Source organism: Vipera ursinii, assembly GCF_947247035.1.
Source record: "Vipera ursinii genome assembly, chromosome: 3".
NCBI lineage: Eukaryota > Metazoa > Chordata > Lepidosauria > Squamata > Viperidae > Vipera > Vipera ursinii.
Genome location: NC_139516.1, coordinates 24,584,685 through 24,603,225, shown reverse-complemented (window position 1 = coordinate 24,603,225; position 18,541 = coordinate 24,584,685). Strand labels below are relative to the sequence as shown.

Sequence of the window (18,541 nt, the reverse complement as noted above, 5' to 3'; positions counted from 1 at the left end):
GGGGAGGGACTTGAGGTTTTAGCTGATCCCTCTCTTTGAAGGAGAGGGAAGGAGAGAGTGGGAGAGAGTGAGAAGGTGGAATTTTATTGCTTTCTTTCACAGGGGGGGATATCCTGAGCAGAGGCAAGAGAGACACAGAGGAGAGAGAGAGAGTTGTTGGGGTTGCTAAGTCTTCAGATTTTAACAATAAAGAGAAGGGGGGAGGGGTTTTGATGCCGACGAGACCTGGGACTGTGAGCGACGACAGAAGAGAAGGAGAGGCTGGTAGCTACTTCTTTGGGGACCAGCGGCCACCCAAACTTTGATTAGTTACTTGTGCAAGTTATAGACATTGTGGGGAGTTGCCCTCGCAGGGTGAGCTGTTTCTGCAGAATGCTGACTACCTTCGTTTGTGTTCCCAGCGCTGCCTGGCGCCGGGGTTTTCCCCACCCCTTTGTTTCCGAACAGTCACTGTAAAATCATTGACTATTGCTGCTGTGACTGCCAGGGGCTGTTAAACACTGCCATGCATTGACTATCGGGGTTAGGGGCTGGTCATCTTTGTTCCTGTAAGCCCCCCCCCTTGACGAGAATCTGCCACCTCACTTTGCGTGAGCTCCCGCTGGAAAAGACACTCTTATGAACACCTCAAGAGCACAGCTGCTGAGCATGATGGAGGAGAGTAGGACTGGGATGGCCTGGGCTTTGGCGGCCTCTGAGGTGGTAACACTACACTATTATTATTAAAGTCCCTAGTCATTAATTAGTTAAGTCATAAGTTCACGAATGGTAATCAAATAGCCGGATCGATAATTCTACAATCACACAATCCAAATATATCAGGGGTGTCAAACTGGTAGTCCGCAGACCGGATGTATCACACACAGGCCACACCCACCCCAGCTCTGCAAAGGCAAAAAAGTCACAATGTAACATGATACATCACGTGATGTGATCAAGTTTGACACCATGAGTTATATAATCATCCCTCAAACTCAAATTTACATTTTTTTTCTTTGAAAAAGAAATCACAATAGTAATCTTAAACAAATCTATCTGCGGTGTGCTATTGCAGTTTACTTCTCCGCAAAGATCCCGAAAATTGCACTATTAGAGAACCAATCAAAATGATTTTTAAAAATTAATTTTTATTGAAAAATTTTTTACAGAATAAAAACAATTCAAATTCAAACAAAATAGAAGAAAACAAAGAAAAGTGAATAAGTAACAAAAGAGAAAAGAGACAAGAAAAAGAAAAGAGATATAAAAGGGAGTTTCCAATCTTTACAGTAGCTGTAAATTCATTCATATTTTATCCTCTCTGGATCTCTGCAAATGAGTCACACAATTTAGTTCCAGGGTTTTTAATCTTGGCTAGAAGTACAAATCGCCCTGCCATGGTTGCTGTAAACAATAGCAAGAAATAAACTGTCGTTCACAAATACTATATTACCTTCTTTTTGCTCATACCTGAGCATAGAATGAGCTTTTTTTTTAAAAGTACAAGATAATTCTCAATCTCTGCAAGCTAGCAACAGGAATATGACATCATCTGCACTCATTGAGAAAACTGCAGTTCTCATGGAAAAGTTTTAACTATTTTGTAATAGGATACAGATCAAGCTCATCGACATTAAAATGTAATAAATTCAATTTTAACAGTCATCTGGTACTTATTTAATATGCTGTTCTGCCTTTAAAAAGAAGTTAATATCCTTTTGGATTTTGCTTTCTTGTATAATAAAACAATAATAAACCTTCAATAAATAAAAGACAGGAGAAATAGCTTGCTGAGAGGTGGTTCAGCAGTGTTGCAGCAATTGAAGCAGCTTTTGGATATGACATTATCAGACTATAACAAAATTTGCAAGCAGATAAAAGGAGATTCTTATTGTTAACTTCCAGGTGAATGTCTTATGCATCTAGCTGTCTTCATATAACTGAAAATTTAACAGAGCTGAGAGGTACCAGGCTGGTGAGGTTTAAATTGTACCTATGACAAAGCTAATCACTAATTGCTGCCTATTTTTCAAATCTGAATTTGACGACAGGATGTTTCTCATTTACAGTATAATATTGTACAGTACTGTATTAGCATAAACTTTTCAAAAGATATTTATGGGCTTATTTATATTCTCTTCTGGAGCTTTGAATTCTTCCAGAGAAACAAAAAATATGATTCCACCACCCTCTGTGGGTTAGATTGAGAATTACATCGTCTCCCTTTCTAGTCTTTTGCTTTTACAGGATATTGCCCATCTATTTATTTAATTACTACGATGAGTGGTAAGATTTAATTTTTACAAGCAAAATATTTAGAGGTTTTTTCATTACTTGAAAATCTTTACTTATTTAGAATCTGAGAATCGGAAAGAATTTCAGTCTATCAAATCCAACCGTAAGTTGCTTGAGAGCCATGTTTAATTCTATTTGGATTGTTGTTAGCTGCGAAGTCGTGTCCGACCCATAGCGACCCCATGGACAACATTCCTCCAGGCCTTCCTGTCCTCTACCATCTTCTGGAGTCCATTTAAGCTCACGCCTATTGCTTCAGTGACTCCATCTAGCCACCTCATTCTCTGTCATCCCGTTCTTCTATTGCCCTCAATCTTTCCCAGCATTAGGTTTCTATCTGGATAGTCTACTTAAAAATGTAGGTTTTCCTCTGTCTGTCAATGTAAGATTTGACTATTAAAAGCAGGACAAAACTGCATTTTCCTAATAGCACCAGCGATATCCAAAAACGGAAGTAAAAGGGCAGACATGATCTTGTGATCCAAGCTCCACCCCCTTTGTCCATGTCCAGGTAGAAAGGGTCAAGACTTAGATCTTGGCACCTCCGCCCTGCCTCTTTTGATCTCTTGCCCATAAACCCTGCTGTAAAGCCATTTATGTTCTCATTAGTTTACATTGTGAAAGATATGAATCCTCATTAGATTAAGCATAGAAATTATTTTGAGTTAGATTTTGAGTTAAAGATAAATGACTAAAAGTAATAGAAAAGTTAAAAAGAAATACAGAAAAAGTAGAAAAGGAAAAAGAATGTAGTGGCTTCGTCTTCTTTACAGCAGTTATAGATACATTTATATTTTGTTGCATTTATATGTACATTTGTTGGCAGGGGGACAGAGGTCGACCTCGAGGCCTCTCGCTTGCGGAGTTCCTCAGGGGTCGGTCCTCTCGCCTCTCCTGTTCAACATCTATATGAAGCCTCTGGGTGAGATCATTCGTGGTTTTGGAGTTGGGTATCATCAGTATGTATCATCAGTATGTATGTATCATCAGTTGGGTATCATCAGCATACTGATGATACCCAGCTTTTCATTTCGACCCCAAACCACCCCAGTGATGCCCTCAACGTGATGTCCTGTTGCCTGGAGGCGGTCCGGGTCTGGATGGGGAGGAACAGGCTTCGGCTCAACCCTGACAAGACTGAGTGGCTGTGCGTGCCAGCATCTTGGGAAACTCAGATCATTCCATCTCTTACTATGGGGGGTGAGTTATTACCCCCCGTAGATAGGGCTCGCAACTTGGGAGTCCTCCTAGATTCACAGCTTTCTTTAGAAGATCATATAGTAACTGTGACTTGGGGGGCCTTCGCCCAGGTTCGCCTGGTGCGCCAGTTGCGGACCTATCTAGACCAGGATGCCTTGCGTAGTCACTCATGTGCTCGTGACCTCTCGGTTAGACTACTGCAATGCTCTCTACATGGGGCTGCCCTTGAGGACCACTCAGAGGCTCCAACTGGTGCAGAATGCAGCCGCGCAAGTTGTGTTGGGGGGTCTCCCGATACTCCCATGTTACACCTCTGCTCCGTGAGCTGCATTGGCTTCCAGTTGCCTTCCGGGTGAGATTCAAGGTGCTGGTAATGACCTACAAAGCCCTACATGGCATGGGTCCAGAGTACCTTAGGGAGCACCTGCGGCCAGCATCAACTTCCCTCCGCCCAGTGCGCTCCCACAGAGAGGGCCTCCTCAGGGTGCCACCGGTCAGAGAATGCTGACTGGTGGCCCCCAGGGCGAGGGCGTTCTCTGTGGGTGCGCCTGACCTATGGAACCGTTTACCGGTTGAGCTCCGGATGGTTCCCGACCTTCGCTCCTTCCAACGTGATCTAAAAACCTATTTGTTTGAACAAGCTGGCCTGGTCTGATGGGTTTGGGTTTTAATTATTGTTTCTAAGTAATTTATTTATTGTATTTGGGCACTATGGTTTAATCTGTTTTTAATTTTTGTATTTTGATATTTATTGCCCTGTTCACCGCCCTCTGTCCTTCGGGAGAAGGGCGGTATACAAATTAAATAAAATAAATAAATAAATTTATATTTTGCCTTAAATCCAGATCTAAATTTTCCTCTTTGCATTTTTTTTCCAGTAAAAAAATCCTCATGGGGTTAATTAACAGTTTTCATTCATCTTGATGAAACAGAATTTGCTTAAAAACTCTTTCCACGAGGAAGAGAATTTCACCGATGGAATGCAAAATTATTCCATTTGTTTAGCTATGAGGTCTCTAAGTGATGTGTGTGAATATTCTGTATTCCGCTGTATAATCTCTCGCCGACAATCTGCAACTTCCCAACCTCTCCGAAAACTTCCTAAGTATAGATTTAGAATTCGACCCGCCCCACAAAATCATTCCATAGCACGCTTGTTTAAATGTGCCTCCTTCGATATAAATGATTCGATTGCCAGCCATTCAGCGGACGCCACATCCTTTCTGAAGCTCCGCCCAGTACCAAAGCCACCGTATTGGAACGTACCATTCGTGCTGACCAAGGGGAAATGAGTAGCAGAGCCAAAGTTCACATTCTTTAAACTGAAATCCATTTCCACAGGTTGAAAGGAGCAATTCGATCTATCTTATCCAAATATTAATCCTGTTCTTTAAGAGCAAGAGTTAGGTTATGCTAAATGGTATGTTCCAGAGCTCCGGGCGGAAGTGGGGTCTTCCCTTGGTGTGCAGGCGAGGGGGAAAATGGCGGCCCCGGGTAAGGAGTTTGGTGAGGTGGTGACGGCGTGGAAACGGATTGTTGCTTTTGCAGTCCTGCTTAGGGAGGGCGGGTGGAGGACTCCTTTCTGAAGTCTGGGGTGTAAGTTTCCCCTGAGGGAATTTGGGAAAAGTCCTTGGCACGATCAGAATGAATCTTACCTTATCATGTCAAGGCTGACACAAAAAGCTTCACCTGCTGAATTTCCTACCTGTCAAGCAGTTGATGAAAATAAAAAGAGCCTTGTTTCGAGCGATCTTTATTTAAATCAAAGGAGAATTGTATGCGTTCCTAATAGAGCTGAGCCTCTTCACTATTGTAGCGTTAACTGAAATGCTACATTGATGTTGTAAAGGCTTTTTTTCCCCTACGCTTTTATCCTATATATTTTTTTTCTTCTCTACCAGGTAATTGTGCTTAGGTAATTATGCACTTTAATCTCCATATTAGTATGGAGTAAATTTAATCTGGTTCAAAAAAAACCACGTTCTTGAATATAATTGCATTAAAAGATTGTAATAATTTCAGCCTTCAATACTACCTGGGTTCTGCCACTTTCTCTTGCACATGGTCAATCTCTGTACAGTTAAAGAAGGACAAGGTTGGGGTTAAATAGCTTGAAAGGTTGTTCGTATGGATTCATTTCCACATACATTCACATCATTTGTAATGATGTGAATGTGGAATTGGAAGATAATTGAGTCTGATGGTCATTCTAAATTAATGGGAAGCTATTTGTGTTTGAAGGAGAATAGTATGAAGGAGAATAGTATCGTCTATTTTCAGTCGGGTGACACATCTTGTGTTTTACAAGCAACTTTGCACTATAGGTGGCAGAAATTGATTGCAAGTGAGGTAAAACAACTCCCCATCTGTCCCCTTTCATCTAATTATTTACATTTTGATTTGGGCTAATAGCATTGTTGTCTTTGTTTCATTCCAAGCTATCTAAAAGAATACAAATATTTTTTAAAACAAATCAACTTTAATATTTGCAAATATACTCCTTGATCTGGGTGCCAAACTGCTGGCCCGTGGGCCAGTTTCATCATACTGAAGCCGCACCCACTCCATTGCCGGCAATGCAAAAAGAGTCACGGTTGCATCACATGATGTGGCGAGTTTGACAACCATGTGTTAGAAAGATAGCCTGTTTTAATAAAACACGTTAAAAGTATGTTCTGAAAGTAGAAAGCAGTCAAATTTATTTATTTGATTATATGTTTTTGACTCTAATACATTTTCTTCTTGCGCTGAGGATACTTGAATCGTGTAATGATCCAACTAGATAAAATTATTCTAAAACTAATATATGCACTTCACAAAGATATTCACAGGCATTTACTTTTCTCCTTTTTTCAGGATATCTCACATTTTTCATTTTGGTCTTAATATCTGTGGACAAGATCATAGCCTTGACTCCTACTCATTATCTCACACTACATGATGTTCAGAGGTTACAAATCTCTTTGAATCGTCCATTTACTGATTTGGAAGGAAGTTATTATACCATCGTAGGATTGAATCAATTAGGTGGGAAAGTGGCTGATGAAAAGGTAAGGGGCATTTAGAATATTGATGAATTCATGATGAATGAGCTGATTATATGTACATAAATAAATTACTGCAAGTCAGCATAATTTTTGCCATTTGCTCTGGGCAAGTAATATTTCTTTCAGGTATACAAATATCATATACTTCCCATATCCTTAGCTTTGCTGTCTATGAATCATTCCCCGGAGTTTTCCCTGAACATTTAATGTAAGGCTAGAAACAAAGTTGACTTGTTGATTTCAGGCAAGAGAGCTGAAAATTGCTCTCTGACAATACTGTACAACAAAAGGACAAATCAAGAAAAATAATCAGTTCTCATAATGCATTCAGGAGAGTTCTTGTACATTTTTTTTTCTTACGACTTAAGAATTCTTACCTGGAATTATTTATGTTTTAGCCTTATTCTATTTGTTATTTTTATATAACTCCCAATAAATTATTGCGTTTTATTGCAAGGATCTTTAACTAACATCCATGGAATAGCATCAATAAGCTTTATATTAGTGTCTCTACTTCTGGGAGAAGATCATGGGAGAAAAATTAAACTTGACAAAAACCCGATTATAGGTGTAAGAGAAGCAATGAAACCTAAATAAATGTTTATTCCTTTGTATCAGGCAATTGCTTATTTTGAATTCTTCTTAAAAACATTGACTAATTTATACCTGAACCCTTTCTATTAACACTTTAGGTAATAGAGAAGAAATTATGTATAATATATAATATACATTTTAACATGATGTAATTTAATAATAATAGTGAAGTTGGAAGGGACCTTGGAGGTCATCTAGTCCAACCCCCTGCTCAGGCAGGAAACCCTATACCATTTCAGACAAATGGCTGTCCACTCTCTTCTTAAAAACTTCCAGTGTTGGAGCATTCACCACTTCTGGAGGCAGGTTGTTCCACTGGTTAATTGTTCTAACTGTCAGGAAGTTTCTCCTTAGTTCTAGGATGCTTCTCTCCTTGATTAGTTTCCATGCGTTGCTTCTTGTCCTGCCTTCAGGCACTTTGGAGCATAGCTTGACTCTCTCTTCTTTGTGGCAGCCTTGAGATATTGGAACACTATTATCATGTCCCTCCTCATCCTTCTCTTCGTTAAACTAGACATACCCAATTCCAGCAACTGTTCCTCATATGTTTTAGCCTCCAGACCTCTAATCATCTTTGTTGCTCTTCTCTGCACTCTTTCTAGAGTCTCGACATCTTTTTTACATCGTGGTGACCAAAACTGGATGCAGTATTCCAGGTGTGGCCTTACCAAAGCATTGTAAAGTGGTATTAGTACTTCATGTGATCTTGATTCTATCCCTCTGTTAATGCAGCCTAATACTGTGTTGGCTTTTTGGCAGCTGCAGCACACTGCTGGCTCATATCTAAGTGATTGTCCACTAAGTGATCACCCATAAAATATATTTTTTCATTTATTTCAGACTTATTTTTCTAGCTTCTGTGAGTTGAATTGCCCATTTTTTTATTTGTCAGTCTCACTCTGTGACCTTACATCACAACCTGGAATGCTTATTATAAGTGTGGGGTACGCAACAGATGAAATTGGTTGTTGGAAGACCATGGTAGTAAAAGCTCAGGTGCCCTTGTTGGTTTTGGAACCAACATAACCTGTTATATACTATTTTATACCATCCCAGTTTAGGACAATTAGGAATGGACTATCTATTGATTCTTTTTAAAATGGTATGAATCTGCCTTATACCGAGTCAGAATAGTGTTCAGTTTATCAGTATTGTCTGTATTAGTAATGACTCTTCATGTTTTCACACATGATTTTTCTGGAAATAATAGAAATTAAAATTGATATTCTTGCAGAATATATTCTCTGCTGGACTAATGCCTGTTCCTACTGCTCATATCTTCTTCAAAATATTTTAATCCAGCTATATGTAGACTTTGTATTCTGTTATTTCAGACTATATGTGTTCTGTTATTTCAGACAGATAATTTCTGCTTGAGTTTGAACATTTATCATTCTTTCTGGATTTAGCAATAGAGTTCCTCCAATAGATGGTGCTAATACTTCACCTGCTGGCAATTTGCAGTCTGTATCAGTTACTTTAATTAAACCCATAGAAAAGTCTCTGCTTGCTTGATTACGTCTGGCTTCAAAACCACACAGGGTCAGGGTATTTAGTATCTGGATGAGAGACCTCCAAGGAAAACCAGATTACAGATTGTATGGGAAACTTTCTCAAAAGTTTGTAATGGTGAATCACTTCTGTGGGAGCAATAGGAGCTCCATACGGACAATGTATCAGTAAAGTTACCAGGAATTGAACTCAAATTGAAAAGAGTGTATTTTTTATTTGATAAATAGCCATCTTTGATTTACTGTAATGACCATAAGGCTACCACTTACAGGAACTAGAAAATGCCTTCCTCCTTTACATCCAGTGTTATTTTATGTTACCTTCCTAAATCAGGTACTCCATGTTTCACAGCATTTATGTTGTGCCCTGAAAATATTCTATAGATGCCTCTGTTTGCTTCCATAGGTAAAAAGCCTCATGTCTTTGAGAATGGAGGAACAAAACAGCCTGTAATATAAGCAAGAAAAGGAATAGATTAGGAACTTACCTTTTGGGTTTTTTTGTTATTGTAGTGGAGGGAGATACATAAATTATGAGCTATCTTTTACCAGATCTCACTAGACCAGATCTAGTCTGGCATTGCATAATCTTTTCTACAAAATCTACATTGGAAAGATTTTTCGTGGTAAATAACTGGGAACGTTACGTTTAGCATGTGCTAATAGCCTTAATTATTTAAGACCACTTTTTTTCTTAATAGGCTGCTTGCAATTTTATAAAATCTAAACTGGACCCCAATAGTATTGATTCCCTCTTCTATGCTGCACAGGGAAGTCAGGCACTGGCTGGATGTGAGGTAAGTTCAGTTTTTAAAGGAAAAATATACTGCTCAAAAAGGGAACACAAGATAAGACATCCTACTATTAAATACAGTACATTGTGTTGTTTAAGTGTTCCCTTTATTTTTTTGAGCAGTATATGTTCTCTTGTACAAATGTTTCCATTTGTTTGACTTATGGTTAATTTGACAACAGCTGTTTCCAAGACATCTCTTTGCACGCTAAAATAAGCAGTTATTGAGGTTATATTAAATAACACTATAGCAGAAGGCAGATTGTTTAACCTGTTTTAAGCAATGTGACAGTGCAAATTAAACCACAAGGGCTTCAAAATGAAGTTAGGCATAATTTTGTTCTATGTTGGATACAGTTTCTATATTGGATACAGTTTCTATTTATGTAGCTAATATTCTTATACTTGACTTTCTGAGTAAGCTGAAAGTGACATGTGTTTCTGGATTATTTTTAACTAAGCTGTTTATGAAAAGAAATTATGATATGCTTTCAATTTACTGGAGGGAAGTTTTCTGGTTTCTGATTTTTGCAGAACTAGTGCTGTTTCTTGAGCGATTTAGTTTTTGATTTCCAGATTTTATCCATTCTGCTCATTGAATCACAATTTGCTGTGACATTAAACTGCCAGTATAACATGTAGTGCACTATAATTGGAACGTGTCTTTTGTTAGATTTTGAAGAACCTAAAGGTTTATGTATAATGTAAACAGTAGTATAAATAGAAGTTTCTGGGTTCAATCCCTAGTCCTCCAGTTAAAGAGTTCACATAAAGTTAATGGGAAAGAATTTACCAGAAATTCAGGAGTTGTATATCAGAATAGACAGTACTGTGCCTAATAGTCTGATTTGGCTTTTTTTCCTGAACTTGAAGGAGTTTGAAGACTTGACTTGATTTTATGTATACTGCATTTAGTGTATTATTCCTAGATTACTATTTCAAATGAAACCAGGGAATTGCTACTTGAAGCTATCAGTGAAGATTCTTCAATTACCCAGATTTATCATGCTGTTGGAGCCCTGAATGGTTTTGGGCTTCCTCTTGCTTCCCAAGAAGCTCTGACTGCACTCACTTCTCGTCTTAGCAAAGAAGAAAACATCTTGGCGTAAGTGTTTATCTTGAGGATTATTCAGAGAAACGTATGGAATGCCAAAGCTAGACTGCTGTATTATTTACTTCTGCATTTTAATTTTTTGCCTTAAGTTGATCTAGTTACTGACACTTATGTAACATGCCTCATGGCTTATGAGCCATAAGCATGGAACAGAATTGGCAATATGATTAGATTACTGTATATTGAAGCTTTTTGGATTGATGAACTTCTGACTTAGCTATTCATAGAAATGTTAATGATCACTCCTGAATGTTAGAATTTGGACACCACTGCAGTTTCATTTCTAGTCTAGGGAAATAAAGTTGACCTTAATCAAATCATACAACTTTTTAATATATCTTATTTTATCCAAAACTTTTTACCATATGAATCTCAATTTGTTGGTGCTATTTTTAATATATATTCCTGTTTCGTACTTCTGAGATCAATCTGCTCATAGTTGGTAGGATCGTGTATTATAGTATACTCCCCACATCAAGGTTTCTGTTCTTTCAGAACAATTCAGGCGTTGCAGACAGCATCCTATTTATCCCAGCAGGCAGATTTAAGAAGCATTGTGGAAGAAATAGAGGTTTGTTTTAGATTTTTTTGTTATAATATGCCGTTCTGTTTTGTTCTCATCTAACTAACCATATGAAATAAAATTTATCAAACCAATTTTTTTAAAAAGTGTAACTATATTTTAAATATAAACAATATTCTAAAAGTAGTAAAGGAATAAATGGCACGCCACTTCTCTCAAATCACAAATTCTTGGTAGAATAAAGATTAAAAGAGTAATATTTAGGTATTCCATAACAGTAGAGTGAGTACATAACAGGCCTTGATGCTGAGAAATGAAAATGCTCCTCTTCCCCCCAAAATGTAACCTGGAGTTTACATTTTGTCTTTCTGCAATATTAATTTTGGTCTGAAGAAAAAAATAATTTCTTATGATAGAACTAATATAGGAACTTCTGTTGACTCTAAATTCATATTTTCATGAATCCATGCCACTAGATCAAAAGGTTGACAATTTTTTGTGATTAAGAGCTATATTTCAAGGAAGTGGGGATACTTATCAGTAATAGCTTTTGTCCGAGGGGGGCAAAAAGAAGTCAAACTTTCCTTTTCTCTGTTTTTCCATTATCCATATTTAACAATTTTTGCCCTCTCACTCACACAAGGTTCATCCATTACAGGGTTATGGTGGTTTGAGGCTGTTGCTGTCATGTTCTCCTAGTCAAAGTTCCCACTATGCAGATTTTCTTGGTTTTCTCCCATTTAATGTTCAGGTTGTTTTCTGTACTGAGTCCTGTTTGTTCACTGGAATTGGAATATCCTTTTCTCCATTAGACACTCCCAGACTAGATATGAAAGAAGAACCCCAGATTAGTAAGGGGTAAAAGAAGAAAGGTAGCAAAACTCCTGGGTATGGAAGGACATGCTGTACATTATATGGATGAGATAGATGTAAAATTATTTGTTGTTGTCTTTTTGTAGGATCTCGTTGCACGCTTGGATGATCTAGGAGGAATGTATCTACAATTTGAAGAAGGGCTTGAAGCAACCGCATTATTTGTAGCTGCTACTTACAGACTTTCAGATCATGTTGGCACTGAGCCGGCAATAAAAGAAGTAGGTAACTTTTGGAACATGCTGTTGTAATGGTTTAGAACAGGGGTAGGCAACCTTGGCTCTTTTATGACTCGTGGACTTCCAACTCCCAGAATTCCTGAGCCAGCCAAGCTGAGCCATGCTGGCTCAGGAATTCTGGGAGTTGAAGTCCACGAGTCATAAAAGAGCCAAGATTGCCTACCCCTGGTTTAGAATGAAGAACCACAAAATCAAAACTGAATTTGGATTATTGCAAGATGTGAATCGGTTTATAAACTAGTAATAATTTATATTTATCTGGGTTTTGGTTATGTGACAATGAAATGTCAGTTTTTAATACCAATATCAAAGCAGAATGGTGTTTTAATAATGCAGAGCTCATCTGCACTTTTTCCCCCCCAATACTGTTGGGAGGAATATGATATTGAAATACCGGTAGTCCTTCTCTTAACTTAAGGTCTAGTTAAGGGGTGTCAAACTGCCATCCAGAAGCCGTGCCCACCCCATTGCCGACAATGGCAAAACCGTCCTGATACATTGCATGATGTCACATGATGTCGCGAGTTTGACATGTCTGGTCTAGTTGCTTAGCTCAAAGTTACAATATACCTCCCCAGAGCTACTTACAACCCAATTTCAAAGTTACAACAGACACAACATACATACTCTGTGTGGTCATATGATTATATTTCGGGTGTTTTGCAACCAGCTCACATGTATGACCCTTTTCCGCATCCCGTGGTCATGTGGCCTCAATTTTTAGCATTCAGCATTTCAGTTCCAGCAAAAAACATTAAGATGGCAGTGTAAATACCTAACAGCCCTTAGGTCAGGGATAGGCAACCTTGGCTCTTTTATGACTCGTGGACTTCAACTCCCAGAATTCCTGAGCCAGCCATTCTGGGAGTTGAAGTCCACGAGTCATAAAAGAGCCAAGGTTGCCTACCCCTGACCTAGGTATTGGCCTCAAGGTATATGGTACTGGGTGCATCTTAAATCCTTCCTCTTGTTCTTGCTTCTTGTATGAAAACAGGAGAAAAATAATTCTGTTAAGCTCTGCACTTAATACAAATAGCTTATTTCTATGTGCTTACCTTAATTTTGAAGTTAAATAATGTTAGCATCATATATGGAAAAACTGCTACAGTCACTGGGAGTTGAGTCATGGCAACTAGTTTTTTTTTTCTTTTTGGTTTGAAGCAGCAAAATGTTACAAACCAAAAAGAAAAGAAGTTCAATTGTGATGACTCAACTTCCAGACAACTCTACCTGGATGACTGAGAATCTTCATCAACATATGGCTTCAGTCACCATTGAGGGTCCTGCCTCTTTAAAACATAAAGCAATCAGATTAAAAACTGTGTACAAGAGTTTCAAATAAGAATATCAAATGTTTATTATCTGTAGGTGAGCACTGAAAAGTTATACAGTTTGTAAAACTGACAAAGATACAAGTCTAGGTTTTATGGGAAAGTCAACCATTACAGGAAAACCAGAAAATGCTTGTAATCTATAGGAATACTGAGTTATTCTGGCTCAGATGTCAGGTGTGATTAGGCTACCCACAATGACAAGATGGAAACAGTGACTTTAACCAATTGAAAGAAAAAACAAATACATTTCAGGCAAAGGCATTAATTAATGAACATCAGATGACCTCATAATTTGCAGAAAGACTGAAGTTACTTATGAAAATTTTTAATGTCATCTTCTAAGATAATATCTTTTGTCTTGACAGCTAAGAGCTAATCACAAAATTGTGTTTCACTGAACTGAAAATATAATTAGCACCTATTATTTCCAATTAGTATTGGGAATGTGTAATGGACTAGAAAGGTCTCAAGTCTATTTCTTCTTTTTAAGAATTGTGGCAAAAGCAACACTTTCTAAATCACGTTCTTTAAACAGTACCCAGGTGAATCTAAAATGATGTGTTGCAGGCTGCTTGTCATAAAGTGCTTTTAAAAATTCCAAAGTCTCAAATTGGTCCAATTAAAATTAATTATTTGGTGTGAGTTATGCGTTGTGTTGTCAGGAACTCTGAGATTTATATATATATATATAAATTGTATTAACAGATTCTATTTCATTGAAAAATTTAAAACAGCTAGGTTTTTTTGTAATTTAATAAGGCTGTGACTAAATGGGCATGCTTTTACATCATTCCTCACAAAGAATTTAGTTTGACAAATTTTCAAACCACCCTCAATGCTTTTAATGAGATGTGAAGCTTTAATTGGGTACCTAAAATGGAGGTAAAAATAAGCTCTCTAGCTTTCCTTTATAACAAGAACAACAACAATAACTAAAATTTCTTTGTTGGAAGAATATGGACGAATAGTATTCAAAATTATTAACACTTTTTTTTTTAATCCCATTTATATCCCGCCCTTCTCCGAAGACTCAGGGCGGCTTACAATTTAAAGCACAAACCAATGTGCTTAGCAATAGCCTTCATTCTATGTATATGCCTGCTTATTAGGGCTTTCGCCCCCCCCCCCAAGCGGCATTATTACAAAGTCAGCTTATTGCCCCCAACAATCTGAGTCCTCATTTTACCTACCTCGGAAGGATGGAAGGCTGAGTCAACCTTGAGCCTGGTGGGATGCGAACCTGCACTAATTGCAGGCAGCTGGTGTTACTTAAGGAGGCATTAGCCCACTGCTCCACCAAGGCTCTTCACAATAGGTTCACAAATCTTTTCCTTACAGTCTTTTTTTAAAATTTCGGAAAGGTCATGACTGCCCTATGCAAACCTTGTCTCTCAACAGCTTTTTTGAGACATGCCAGGTCATTGGTCCTGTATCTGATTGCCCTTTCCCTTTCTGATTTAGATTTACATGATAAACTCTGTCCTTTTGAGTAGGACCTGTATCTGTCTCTCCAAGAAGTAATGGGTACCATTAATCTATAAAAATAGGATAAACTTCTAATCTAGGTGTTTATCCCATTGAGGGTTTAAAATATTCATTGAGGTAATTGCTCCAGTACTATTAGAAGTCTATTATAAATCCATTTTAAAGTTGCTGTTGACTATGCAAGCTATTGTCAAATTTTCTGGTTAACCATTTATGTAGAAATATTGACGGTGACCCTGGCCTATTACATAAAAGTTTTACCTTTGATTGTCAATTCTACACAATCATGTTTTTATAAAAGGTAACCAAACATCTGATAATATTATGTGCCTGCTAAAGTAAAGTGTCATATACTTTCTATATGCCCCATGGTTTTTATGGATATTAGTAATAATTTGGATTTCAGTTGTTGCTTGAATCTTTTGAGTATCCAGGAATAGTAATTCCAATGAAAATTCATTTGTAGATGTTATATATAAAAGTTTTAATCTCAGATAAAAATAGATAAAATAGATTATTAAAATCCACTAAATTATAAAATTGAATATTATTTCTAGATTGATTTACTAAGAAATACACCTATAATAACTATTTTACATTATTTTCAGTAAATTGATAAAATATTAAGGCATTCATTTTTAGAAGGATAATTCTTAGATTTTCTAAATTAAATCTATTAAGATAGAGTTTAAATTTCCTGATTTTCAGATTATTCTTTTTGTATATGTGCCTTCAAGACAGTCTTCATTTTTAGACACTACCTGAACTATATTTTCCTTAGCAAACTTTAAGTTAAAAATGTAAACACAGTAATGAATTATATACCAAAAACATGGAAGTTACTACTACTGAAGAATTAGAACTTTTTTAACATAAATTATTTTTCAGTATATTCCTAGACTGATACTGTTTCATCAGTTTATGCTTGTTTTCTGTTTATGAACTAGCTCTCCTTCAAGGTAATCAATAATATTTCATGTAATCAAGATTTAATGGTATGTTTAAAAATTTGCTTGAATGATCTGCTGTATATGATATAATCACTTTTTTATTTTTTCCCCTATTTCCTTTCTTTTTGTATCTTAAAACAATAAAAAGCTCAAGCCAACTTAACTTTTGGTTCTTTGTTATTTTTTGTTTTCAGGATCAGCTCATCCAGCTGGTGAATGCAGTTTTCAGCAAGAAAAACTTTGAGGTTCTTTCTGAAGCATTCAGTGTGGCTTGTGCTGCAGCCTCCCTTTCCCAGAATCGTTTCCATTTGCCGGTCATTGCTGTGACTGAGGGACCTACTGCAGTCTCTCACCATCAGCCAATACTCACGGTCAGTGGCTGCACCGAGTGTCTTAATGCCTGAAGTAGAAAGTGAGAATATTTGCATTGGGAAGATAATACTAAATCTGCTTCTTAAAGCAGGGCTTTTCAACATTTTCACTCATTGTACCACTTTTAGGAAATGGCAGCATCCGAGTACCACCAGTCGCCTAGCAAGGTGTCAAAAACGTGATGATCCAAAAAAAAGGAAAAAAGTGATGAAGTATAGGTAGTCCTCGACTTACAACAGTTCACTTAGTGACTGTTCAAAGTTACAATGGCACTGAAAAAAGTGCCCCCCAAGCCACAGCCGAGCAAGACGCCTACCTGCCCGGCGGCGCTCTTCCTTCTGTCCAAGGTTTTCATTGTTGTGAGCATTTCTGTTGAGGATTGGCAGCGAGGGTGGGGTGGGGGTGTGTTTGGTTTTTATCCCCCCCCCCCCCCCGTCTGCTGGGTGGTTGCAGCAGATTTTGGTCACTGAATGAATCAGTTGCCAAGCATCTGAATGTAAATCACAAGACCCTGGAGATGCTGCAACATTCCAGCTGATCGGCGCTTCTTCTGGGCTCAGCAGAATCAGCAGCTGGAGCCTGGCGTTGATCCTGGCGCTTCCACTGAGCCCTGACAGCCCTGCAGCTCCAGCCGTCTCTCGCTCAGGCTTGTGCAGTACTGCCACCAGTTCAGCTCATTCCCCTCCCTCGCTACCACTTTTCTAGGATGGTCGCATACCACCAGCCAGGTGCCAATGTACCACAGGTGGTACCCGTACCATTGGTTGAAAAGCCCTGTCTTAAAGCAGAAATGGCTGATATTTTCAGGAACCATTCTATCCTCTGATAATGAACTGGGAACTCAAAATTAATTTCAGAGTATTTTATAGAATGCGTATTATAAAATGCCAAGCTGTATACATGAAGCAGCCTGGAAGGGCATTTTCATATCTCAGAAATTACATTTAAAAAAATGAGAGGCTTTAAAATATAGTAAGTCTCTCCCATATAACTATTGTTTTCCCCCTCTGGAGTTAAACTGAGCAGAATCTTATGGATTGAAATGAATTCAGGAAAGCCACTAAGAAGCAAGTAAATTTGATTTGAGATGTACCCTGCGTACAGATCAATGCCTGGTGATCAGTAAAAAAACCCATAGCATCATAGTAAGGTAAATGATTCCACGTATAAACTCAGAAGCCTGTTAATGGATTGTTAATTAATAGATGTCAATGGAGTCCTTTAGAATCCCTCCTTTGAGTAGGCTAGGAATAGACAGCAGTAGCTCTCCCACTCCTTTTAAATTTGAATTCCCAGAAACCCAGACAGAATGACCAATGCTAGGAGTTACATATCCCACCGTTGAAGAACTACAGTTGATATTTGAGGCTTGCTGCTATAAAACAACACCTGCTTATTAATTTTACGTGCTTTCCTAAATGAGAAGAGGGTAGAGGCTAATGGAACCACCTGAGTCCAGATGTCCCACAATGGGGTGGCTATTACTGAGAAGATCTAGCTTCTATTCAATCTAGGGTGGTTTTAGGTGTGCATTTATTTTTGTAATGGTTGTTAGTTATTATATATTGGCTTATTATAGATTCTTTTGGTTTGCTCATGTCCATTCTATTGATTTAGATTGGTGTAGTTTGTATATCTTGTAAAATTAATAATATTTATTAGTCATAAAAACATTATCGTAAATTTTAAAAGCTCCTCTCAACCCAAGTTTCCCCAGAGCAATTTGGATAAAAATACCAGTCTTGCGGTACAACATATCCTCTTAGTTGATGGATAAGTGGAAAAGGGCGTATTTTTAAAGACAGGCCATACTTAGGTTATACTATATGATGCAGTATAAATTTAAATAACAAGAATGAAAGCTATAACAAGGCATTAATTAGATGTAGTTTTTGGAAGATGCCTAGAAATGTATCTGAAGCAAAACAAAGAGAAGATTGTCAGGAGTTCTTTATAGCTTACCTTTTCCTGGAATTTGTTATTTAGCTGATAGTTTTCATATGTGAAGAAGAACTAATTTTACAAATCTTACCTTCTTTAGCTTAAAGTGACAAATGTGATGTCACAGCCACTAACTCAAGCAACTGTAACCTTGGATCATGTAAAGTCTGTTGCAACTAAAGCCACAGTCCTTCAGCAGTCTACTTTTTCTCTGTCTGGGTAAGCAGAATACTGTTATTCAAAACCTTTCTTCTTCATCTTAAGTTTGGAAGATTCCCATTCTTCCCAAGA

At 37.7% G+C, this 18,541-nt stretch overlaps 1 protein-coding gene across 3 annotated transcripts in view; it reads left to right on the top strand.

Annotated features, from left to right (window-relative positions):
- Positions 1-4,930: 4,930 nt before the first annotated feature.
- Positions 4,931-18,541, top strand: part of RPN2 (ribophorin II) — a 35,295-nt gene continuing 21,684 nt past the window's right edge. For all 3 annotated transcript variants that reach the window (XM_083358813.1, XM_083358812.1, XM_083358814.1), the window contains exons 1-8: positions 4,931-4,968; positions 6,331-6,524; positions 9,328-9,423; positions 10,349-10,524; positions 11,029-11,104; positions 12,016-12,150; positions 16,132-16,308; positions 18,351-18,469. In XM_083358813.1, coding sequence (XP_083214939.1) covers positions 4,956-4,968; positions 6,331-6,524; positions 9,328-9,423; positions 10,349-10,524; positions 11,029-11,104; positions 12,016-12,150; positions 16,132-16,308; positions 18,351-18,469 — 986 coding nt within the window. In that variant the 5' untranslated portion in view covers positions 4,931-4,955. The remainder of the gene's footprint in view (positions 4,969-6,330; positions 6,525-9,327; positions 9,424-10,348; positions 10,525-11,028; positions 11,105-12,015; positions 12,151-16,131; positions 16,309-18,350; positions 18,470-18,541) is intronic.